Below are 10,871 nucleotides of genomic sequence, written 5' to 3' on the forward strand. Positions count from 1 at the left end.
AACATTTTATTATAGCTTTAATAAGAGGAGATCCTGCTATTTATGACCTATCTTTTTACTAAATGCACATTATAAAAAACTGAAGGACAAGTAAAAAGTACCTTATATTAGCCCGCAGAACAATGAATACACAGTATGATGTACTGCCAGTGGTTTAGACTTAATCATCTATTCTTTCTGAATCACGAAATTTCACTTGTAACAATAGAAATTGGAAATCTTTTTTTCCCCCATATTTACCTGTTAGAGTACCTGCAACTCTGGAATCCTCATATCCTCATGTCCTGTGTGAAAGTCCTCCTTGGCTGCTCAGATTTATCCTGCTTGTCTCCTCTTCCCTTGGTAGAGGCTGGTGATGAGGCAACAGCGATGTCCTGTTAATTTAGCAGGTCATTTCAACATGCACTGTTTCATGCAATGTCACTGAATTGCACAATTTGTTATCAATAAGCAATGTCTTAGATCACCTTTCCACTGGCGATCACAGGTTTAACTGTACCTTGTGTGTATGTAACCATTGTTTTCTTTAGCAGGATGGTAGCTTTGCTGCGTGTGGTTCTGTACAGTCACTGTGGTGGTGTTTACAAATGTGTCCAGAGGCTTACATTAATTAATGTTTGGCTTTTGGGAATGATAGTATTAGTGCTTAGCAAAAGTTGAGGAAAGGACAGAGTCTTCTAAAATTTTATCTTGACAGTAGACTCAGATTTCAGTTGTTGTATGTAACGTTTCCTTATAGAAGATACCATAATTTATGTTGTATTGTTAGTTAACACCTGTGTTTTGTATTAGATGTGTGAGAGGTTGATTTTACATTTGGCTGTCTGACGTCTGTCTATAGTTCATCTGAACAAAGATGGTTTGGATGGAGAGGCACTCCTTGTTAAATGACGAGCCATCACTGGAGATGCTGAACATCTTATGTGTTGAAAATTGTGTTAATGGAAGCAAAGTGCTAGACTGTGTTCAAACGCCTCAAGCATATGCAGATGTTTTACATAGGAAGTCACAGAGAGCAGTTTCCTCTTGTGATGCTTTTAGTGAGCCGTCTCTCTCAGGTCTTTGAATGTTGAATGCTTGCTATTTAGCCTCTACCTGACACAGGTGAATCCTAAGACATGCTTTATGACATCCAACTTTGTCTCACCTTAATAATACAGTGTGCATACATGTGTAGCAGACACATTGTATTGTTCTGGTGCTATTCTGTAGTGTCCTCTGCAATTTAACGCTTTCTTGTCTCTGCCTGGTCAGGTTTGACTACTGCAGGTTCATAGAACTAGACTACGTCCCCATGGAGACAGGCTATATGGTGTCAATGCGTCCCACTAAAGGCTTTGCAGCAACAAAATCGCCAACTAAAGGATACACTTCCACCAAGTCTCCAGACCGCCACAGCCGCTCGACAAACTCTCCTTCAACCCCTAACTCCCGGTCTGTTCTGGGTTCCTCTTCTGTCCTCCTGATCTGTGTTGATCATCTGAAGCATGGGAATGTTGAGACCATTTGCACCGTTGTAAATGTTTCATGACGTTCCATTTGCCATGTTTACCCAGTGATGCTATGCCAACTCTGGGAAGCTCAAATGCTATCATGATGGTGTAAGCTAACGTGTCACAACATGTAAACTGCTAAACATGAAGAATCATAGCATTGGCTTTCATTTCCCAGTTTAACTTTTTCAAAGAAAATAAAGTAAATGTGAAAAAGTTAATGTAAAGAACATATGTGTGTGGTATGGTTACACATCAGCTAATATTAGCATTCCACCACTTAAAGCTGTAGCTGGCTGGGAGGCCTTGTTTATTTTACAGAAAGTAGCTGTAGCTGCTCAGCTTTCTTTAGACATCAAGAACAAAAATACAAATGTCTATGAAATTACACCTTTCCTATCTTATTGTGTAAAGAGTAGTGTTATCCAGGTTGTGGCTAAATGCTAATGTTAGCTGTTTTTCTTTGCTTCCCTATTTTCTGTAAAGCTGCTGATCAACGCAAGACAATTACATTTTTGCAGTGGTCGGACTAACTTATACATACAACAACCTTGGAATAATAATCTACTTCACTTTATTTTTGGTTAAAGAATTTGAGCTTCCCACCCTGAGTTGTTAGCACCTATTTTCCCTGCATACAGCATAATTTCTTGTACAAACTGTTTAAGCCTTTTTTATTTCTTTGTTTTAATACGTTTTACTATCCATCCTTAGCAAAGCTGCACACTTATACCTCTTTTTAATTTCTGTATCATAGGAATGCTTGTGACAGTTGTGTAATGAAATGTCTATTAAATTTTTGGTTTTCTCTACGGCAGAGCACACACTCTTTTTAAAAAACAACGACACCGTCATTGTCTTTGTCTGTTAGACACAGTTACTGTGACTTTGGCCTCAATCTGTGCACATTGTGTATTTCTGTGTTGTGCTGGCATGTTGCTGCACCTGGGTGAATGTTTGGTTAACTCATGTGTATTCTGGTGTGTAGTTTTGTTAAGTGTCGTAATGGTTTCATTCAGCAGCTCACAGAACTCCGGGTCACCTGATTACCTGATGTGTGATTTGATGTTGTGGCCAGGTGCAGATTAACCTGTCTCCTTTCACTTTGAACTAGGCGGACACCAGCCCCTCCCAGCAACAGGGATCCCTATGGCAACACCTCCCTCAGCAGCAGCAGCAACTCAGGCTCTTGTAAAGGCAGTGACTGCAGCCCTACCAAAGGGTAAGGGTTCAGAAAATGTTTGGTCTTTTCAGTAAAGGATAAAAAGTCTGTCTCACTCAGAATTATTCTCTTTATAGAAATATTCATTTCACAGGTTTGCAAGAAACTGCATAATGGTGATATTTCTTAGTATTTTTATCCTTACATCCAGCAACTGGCCTTTTGACTATTTGCAAAGGAATAAATGAAATGAATCAATGCAGCTTCAAAGACTGTTATGAAAAAAGGTACAACATCTCTGCCAGCTGGTTTTTATGCTGTGAAATTAACTGCAGGGAGAACTTAACTTGGCATCTGTAATCATTTTAATCTTTAAGCTCTTCTTTACAGCTTTGGTAAAGGTGAAAGTTTCTCAAAAATAAAAAGGAAATTTGTATTGTAGAAGCACATAGTTAGAAAAAAAAACATGCCTTTGAGTGGAACGGATGTTACAGAAAAAAAAATCTTGCAATAACACATCAGTGGTTCATATACAAAGATAAAAGGCCTGGTGTCTTCTATATTTGAGGTAAGATAATGCCCTTAGCCTATTTCAACATTCTAAATCAAAATATACTCTGCAATTGTATTATATATAATTTAATGTTGAAACATATTTTATGTAATAAAGGACGGTAATAATAAATCTGTCATAACAGTATGGCTTGTATTTCTAATCAGAATTCTCATTTATATGTTCAGTTCGACTTTCTTTACAGTATAACTCCTGTTACGTATTAGGGAATACTAATAGATTTCCAAATGGAGCTTTTCAAGAGTATTAGAACCTAAATAAAAGAGGCTTTGGGTTAGGGAGTTCAAGTAATGAACACCCTAATTGCACTAAAATGACCACTTTATGACTTCATGGTTATAGTTGCTGAGTTAGTGTTGATATAAACTGACAACCATACATTGTAAGAAAAGAGGAAAAAATTAAAAACATGAAATCAACATTCATTCAGTATCTCAAAGAGCATCCAGTTTCTAAGAGCTCAAAATAAGACTTGTTCTCTTTTTGTACTAGACGTCATAAGAAATATATGTCATGTACGGAAAACCATGGTATCCGGCCCCCTCCACCAGAGCAGTACCTCACCCCCCTACAACAGAAAGAGGTGTGCATACGACACCTGCGGGCCAAGCTAAAGGAAACCATCACCACCCTGCAAGACAGGTGAGATAAAGACAAGAAGGGATGATAAATATTAGCCAAGCCAGGCATTGCATTCCTGAGGTTTTTCCTGAGTATCTCTTCCAGGATCTAATCCCCTATCCTCTAACTTCTTTTGATCACTCCCATCCAATTTTCTCTCTTTACTTTCCCCTTCCTAGGGACACAGAGATAGATGACCTGAGGGGCCAGCTTTACCGAATGCAGGAGGACTGGGTTGAGGAGGAATGTCACCGTGTAGAGGCCCAGCTGGCTCTGAAAGAGGCCCGTCAGGAGATCCAGCAGCTCAAACAGGCTGTGGACACTGTTCGTGCCAGGCTCAGTGATGCTGGGGGGCTGAGTGGGGATGCAGGGGTCCAGAAGTACTTCCAAGACATCAACACGCAGAACCACAAGCTTGAAAACCTTTTGCTCAACATGGAGCTGGCCCAGGCAGGATTAGCTAAAGAGGGGGAAGCAATACCAGGCCACCGCATCCGTGTTGGTGGTTCAGCACCAGCATCTGTATCAGGGGAGAGTCCAGGTGGAGTATCTAAACCTGCAGTTGGTGGTAGAGGGTCGTGTTCTTGTGATGGTTCCCCAGCCCGTTCTTTGACAAGGAGCTCTACCTACACGAAACTAAGCGATCAAGTATTAGCAGACAGGAACAGCAATGGCCAGGACTTTCCTTGTCTTTCAGGTGATGGCACCCAGGACAGCGGCATTGTGTGTGGGGAGAGTAGTGTCCCCAGTCGGGCCGACCTGCTGCTGGAGGCTGCTTTCCTTTCTGAGGAAACAGCATCTTTGCTCAACTCGTACACACAAACCTTCTCCCACACTTTGCCTATCTCTCTGCCCCACTCAATGCCCAACTCTCTGCCTCACACTTTCTCCCACACCTTACCTCATTCTTTCCCTCACAACTTGTCCCACTCTGTGCCCCACACAATGCCCCACTCCGCCACCTATGACAGTGTATGCACAGGCGAGCGATTGGCACCATTTCGCTGTGGTCTGGGTGGGATGGGCTGCATTAGCCATCCATGTCTGTCTCACCACCACCTCTACCTGCACCCTCTGCGGGAAACAGGCATCCAGACAGAAAGCTGCCCCATCCCTGCAACAGCTGGTTACCCCTCTGATCTGGACACCATTGCAGAGCAACGCACCTTCCGTTCCCAGGCCTGCAGCCCAACCTCTACCTGGATGTCTGATGAAGGAGAGGAGGAGCTTGACTCTATTACCACCACAACTTCAGTTACCACAGCAACAGTCATGAGTACAGCTACAGAGCCAATCCCAGTCTCCAGAACACCATCTGCCCCTCCCATTCCTAGGTCTGCAACAGTAGCATGTTCCATGGAAAGTCCTTTGTGTGGAGGGAAAGATGAAGTGGATGAAGAGGAGAAGCAGGAGAAAGAGAAGCGAGAGAAAGAAACACCAACAATAGAGAAGCAGGAGAACGCAACAGAGATCAGAGTGGAAGAAGTAGTCCAGCTGCCACCAACCTGCTCAGAGAGAGGGGATGAAGTGGAAGCTGAGCATGCAGTAGTGGAAGTTCCCCCTGCAAAAAGTTGCAACTTACCAGAGACATCCCAGGGGACACAAGGTGAGCTCACATTTGGAGGGTGCTGTGGAGAGGGAAAAGTGAGTGGAACAACAATAGGAACCATCAAATCTGAAGACAAGCCACAAGAAGTTGGTCACTCAGCAGAATCAACCAAGGTACAGTCAACAGAGCAAGGTCCAAGTTCTCCAGGGTTATCAACAGACGTAGAACAGCCTCACACCTCACAACCCAGGAGTTCCACATCCCACATGGAGATGGCTGGTGTCACTGTGGTGGAGGTGCATGATGAGAACAATGATGAAGATGAAACTAAAGAAAAAGACACCACAGAGGGTGCCACAGCAGATGGAGGAGATTCCTCTGCCTCTGGGACAATACAGAAAAGCTACTGGAGTCGTCACTTCCTGGTGGATCTGCTAGCTGTGGCCATCCCTGTGGTGCCCACAGTGGCCTGGCTGTGCCGTGGTCCGGTCCGTGGGGGACAGCCCATGTATCATATAGGATCACTGCTTCGAGGCTGTTGCACTGTGGCTCTGCATTCACTGCGCAGAGGAGGTGGGTTGAGGCATTACCCCGCAGGCGGGGGAGACCTGGGTGGATCGTTGATCTAGGACAAGTTTCTTTAAGGCACCTCTCTGGTCCGTTAGTGCAACCACAGCTGTTTGGGTCCAGGTCTAGATCTTCAGGTTGTTTGAAGATACCTGCAGTAAAGAGAGGATGAAAAAAATCCCTCTTGTCTTGCTTCCCGTCGAGGTTCACAGCTGAGGGAAACATCTTGTACAGGGAATGTGGACTCATGATAAAAATCTCTGGCTGGTAAACTCTGTTCTGTTCAGTCCTGCTTCGTAGTCTCTCTCACCCACTGGCCCACGCTGTTGCTAACAAGATGTCTGCTAACATTACTGACTCATGCAAAGTGAATGAGCTGATTATAATGAATGATCTACTGGATGCTTGGATGTTTATTGCTGATTGTTTAGTTTTTTAAATGCAGGGAAATGTAAAAAAATGTGTTGATCTTTGGCTCAATTCTGACATGTAAAATGATCATGTGTTGGTAAATGTCAACATGAAATATGGTATGTATGTTTGTATAACACTATGTATAACCAAATAGTCCTATTGTCTGCAGAAATCAATAAGACACGCTGTGCTCATTGGCATCTAGCTAAGGGAAAAAACAGAATTTATTTTGAACCTACTCTTTTTTGATGAGTGGAGATGATTTAGACTTTGATCAAATATTTAACACTTTTGACATTAAAACACAGTTACATTGTTAAAGATCCCATAATAATATCATAATAATATTTTAACTGTTTAACATGTCCTAGTTTTCTTTTGCCTCTGTGGGGGATCTTCAGCCTCTCAGTTCCAATCTCTATCATTCATGCAGTGATCTGGGAGGGCAGGATGCTATGATTATAAAGGACTGTGCTGATTGGCTGCATGAAGGAGGAGGGTGCATACCAGTGCTGATAGATGCAGAGATGGAAAAACAGTATGAAAAACATGGTGAGTGTGCCAGAGGAACCTGCATCAGTGTGCTCCAGAATTTGACCCCAAACCGGAGAAAGCATGGTTCTGAGTGGTGTGTTGAAATTTGAGTATTATTCCCACACTCTTGCCTTTCATGTTCAGCAACGGGAAGCTGGCATATTAAAAATTAATTGCTATCACTTTTGTTTTTAATCCTTCAATGCTGGGACACAATATAGAGATTTTTTTTTCTTACAATTTTGCAATCAACAGCGGAGTCATAAGCATTGCTGGCTCTAACCCTCCACATCTTGACTCCGGAGCACCAAAGCAAAACTACCACAGAATTTAAAAGCATGTCTCTGCAAAACACAACTTTTATCACTCACTTAGGCCAATTTAAATCTTTGTAGATGCTTTGTTTTCCAAGAAATTGGGCTACAAAAATAATGCAGAAGCTTCTCTGCCTTTATGTTCTCAGGATTGCTATTCTGGAGGATGACTGAACAACATGCCCCACAATCTATTGGACCTTTAAAGAAACACTAAAATGCACAGAACAGAACTGATTGTAAGACAGACACTAAGGGACTAAGAAAATACTGAACTTAACTGTGTCAAACTCAACCTACAAGGGTCTATAATTCCTTACTTATTGAATCATAATCATACTTAAAGAGGGGGTATTATGCTTTCCCATATTTTAAGCATAGATATAGCGTAATAATGCTAGGTGTCCACACTAACAGTGAGCAGATTTTATAACCGCTACATACTCATATGTTGTAGAAGTCCTTAAATCTGTCAGTAAAGTGCTTTTAACACTCCACTCTAAAAACAGTATGGGCACTTCATGAGATCTACATGAGATCTTCTTTAAACTTGCTTAATGATGAGGTCATCACATAAGGATCTCCTAACTGGTCCATGACACATTGGAGGGGCAGACCACAAACACTAAGGTCTGCCCTTGGCTCCTCCTCTTACAGGCCTCCAGAGGGCTGGCCAGTCAGAGGGAAGGAGGTTTGTGGAGCCTTAAAGAGACAGCATCTAATTTGAAGAATTTTGGAAAGACTGATATAAAGGATTTATAAAACACTAGTGGGAATTTGAAAAAAATTGGATTTTTTAGCTGTAAATTATGTAGAGATACTATAGGGGCACCATTATAAGAACAGTATAAAGCCTATAAATAAGCAAAGTTCCCTCTTTAAGTAATTTGTGTGTTCTGTGGTTTAAACAGGAGCTCAGTGCTGGAGCTGTCTCTTCATTATCAATATTTATCAATATTTTTTCTTTGTTATCTTGATTCACATATTGAAAGGCAATTAAAAACTTTCACAAACAATAATAAAGGAAACATTCGGGACATTAGGATTCAGATTTTCTTCACCCAACTACACTTTTCGAAGGTAAAGTCATGAAGCCTGAAGTCCCATGCCAACAAAGTTCAACTATTGAATGATTTAAAGTATCAGAAGTAAATGTATGTGACTTTTATATCACATAACACATGAAGTAAATCTCTTTAACTTTCAACTTAGGAAAGAAAAGTCAGGAGATGATCAGACACTTGTTTGTAGACACTCACTGTCTCAGTTTGACTCTTTGATGTCAACCTGGAAGTTGTTGAAGAGTTGTGCTGAGTCCGCGTTTTGTGCTGTATATTTCTGCTAACTTAACGCTCTTGTGTAGATAACTGTCACTTTTGTGGTGTGTATTTCAAGTGGCACCATGCAGGAGTAAGTCACTGTAAAAATCTATTTTCATTGATTATGGAATCATTCAGCAAAGTGTTTCTATACACAGGGAAGTCAAGTTAGCAAATCAAGTTATCCAGCTTGTAATGGCGCTTAGGATCAGGGTATATGTTTCTTTGTGTTTTGATGGATAAATTTAGACAAAGTGGCATCTAATGGCTTTTTTTTCTGTCTGCTGATCTTGTTGGAATGTTTACCTTTATATGTAATAAGAGCAAAAAGCAGCCTACAACTTGATCAAAATCTGTCTGTCAGAGGCAAACCTGGATTAAAAAAAAAACACCCCAACACAACCAAATGAAATACTGTGATGCCTACTGAATTGTTTAGTTCTTCAATGAAGAAATAAGCAGCGTTTGTTTTTTGGGGGGTTGGAATGTTTTGGTCGACATGTTTTGCACTACTGTTCACTTTATGAATTTTAAGAAATTACTTGAAGTTGAGATTGTACATCCGATAAGTTGTGACTGATTGTTTTGTTGGTCTTGATTAATCTGAGAGGGTGTATGCAGGTACAGTAGAGCCTCACAAATTCTACAGCATATTACATTTCTATGAAGACTGTAAAGCCATTCGTTTATGATGTGGGATCAATTTCAGCTCTTTACATTTGACTTCATCACAAAATGTATCAGCAGACTATAGAAAGTAATAAACTAGACTTTAAATCTAAAAACTGCTGTGTATCACTTGCTGAGAATGAGCAGATTTAATGACAGTCAACAGTGACAATCATCGCAGTCTCTGTTGGAAAGATCACCAAAGCAGCAGCCGTGAATGGTGCATAGAGATTTGTTTAGGTTGAACAAATGCCACAGAGCTGTCGTCCACTAACACATCAGTGTTCATGAATCTTGACTGTGTGAAATGCTAATCTGAGGTGTATGAGGAGGCTGACATTATTTCATGTTCTACCAAAAGCCATATTATCCTGTCAGTGAGCAGGTGTAAGAATGTGGGGGGTGACGCCCTCTTTTCAGTGTTAGTGAACAGATGTCATGTGACTGAAAATGTGAATCAGCATTATACTTTCATTACAGTCAAACTCTCCTGCTGTCACCAAACAGGCCAGTGTAGAATCACATTGAAAGAGAAAATTCATCAGGTGAGGCTGTGATGCTTAATCTAAAGGTTCAGGCTTAAAGTTATAATTTTCTTTATTTTATTTTATTTATTTATTTATTTATTTATTTATTTATTTTTATTTATTTATTTATTTATTTATTTGGGGGGGGGGGGGGGGGGGGGGGCACCAATCGTCTCAACTGCTTTTATTTACCTCTATGCACACCACTCTACACTTAAACTACATTAAGTGGTCATGTATGTGAGCCGATTGTAAGTCGATTACTTAACTGTAGGGATTTATTTTGTATTCTAAAGACTCCCCAAACCCTGACAGATAATGTTTAAAACTTATGAAGATCACAATGTGTGAATAATATGTAAAAAAGAAAACAACTGGTGTACACAAGACTATAACTTCTTCCGAAAAGTTATCATTGAACACTTTGTGCATCTGATTTGCAATTCTGTTTAGATAGTAATCTAAACTAGTAAATAATGCGCACAAGTTTTCTTGTGTATTCAAGTTTTGAAGTGTGTTTAATTAGATTTAACTTGTTTCTTTATTATCAGGGTGTGACTGATTTATTTATTTATTGGTATTTATTATTTTCCTCCAATTTGTTTTCACCATACTGCACTTTATTATAATCTAATCCAAGATTATTGTAATGCCACAAGGCAATTATTCTGAGCTGACAGGAGGAGGAGGGGGTTTTGCATTTATTTGGTCAATATTTGAACGTGTATTGTCCTCATACGCTTTACTCCTTGTCCGTGTTCGTGTTTCAAAGCCTATGTAATAGAGATTTAATGTATAGAGAGGTTATACCAAGTCCTTCAGCATTCTACCATATAGGACATTCAATGCCTTGTATAGGAGCTCAGCTGACATCATTGCTGTATACAAATAATGTCATGTAAATGATTTTAATGGCAATAGTTGTGTGTACAGTAAATACATCAGTAGGCTTTTTCTCCATCCACACGCCCACCACACTGTATAAAGACCTAAAGACCCTATATTAAAGAGCATGGAGGAAACTGTCCTGCTGTGTGTTTGTCTTCGTGTCAATCTGATATCTCTTAACGTTTGTCTGGATATTGTTGGTATTCTATTATTGTTTAGGACATGTTTTCACATTTCTTT

At 40.4% G+C, this 10,871-nt stretch overlaps 1 protein-coding gene across 3 annotated transcripts in view; it reads left to right on the forward strand.

Annotated features, from left to right (window-relative positions):
• snphb (syntaphilin b) overlaps positions 1-9,891 on the forward strand; it is a 31,337-nt gene extending 21,446 nt beyond the window's left edge. For 2 of the 3 annotated variants that reach the window (XM_074681374.1, XM_074681375.1), the window contains 4 exons: positions 1,255-1,434; positions 2,608-2,715; positions 3,722-3,871; positions 4,030-9,891. In XM_074681374.1, coding sequence (XP_074537475.1) covers positions 1,255-1,434; positions 2,608-2,715; positions 3,722-3,871; positions 4,030-6,028 — 2,437 coding nt within the window. In that variant the 3' untranslated portion in view covers positions 6,029-9,891. The remainder of the gene's footprint in view (positions 1-1,254; positions 1,435-2,607; positions 2,716-3,721; positions 3,872-4,029) is intronic. The other variant, XM_074681376.1, reaches the window with a different exon arrangement.
• Positions 9,892-10,871: the final 980 nt, after the last annotated feature.

The sequence above is a fragment of the Halichoeres trimaculatus genome, unplaced genomic scaffold (assembly GCF_033239565.1).
Source record: "Halichoeres trimaculatus isolate MK-OKI-2021-1 unplaced genomic scaffold, fHalTri1.1 fHalTri1_scaffold_11, whole genome shotgun sequence".
Lineage (NCBI taxonomy): Eukaryota > Metazoa > Chordata > Actinopteri > Labriformes > Labridae > Halichoeres > Halichoeres trimaculatus.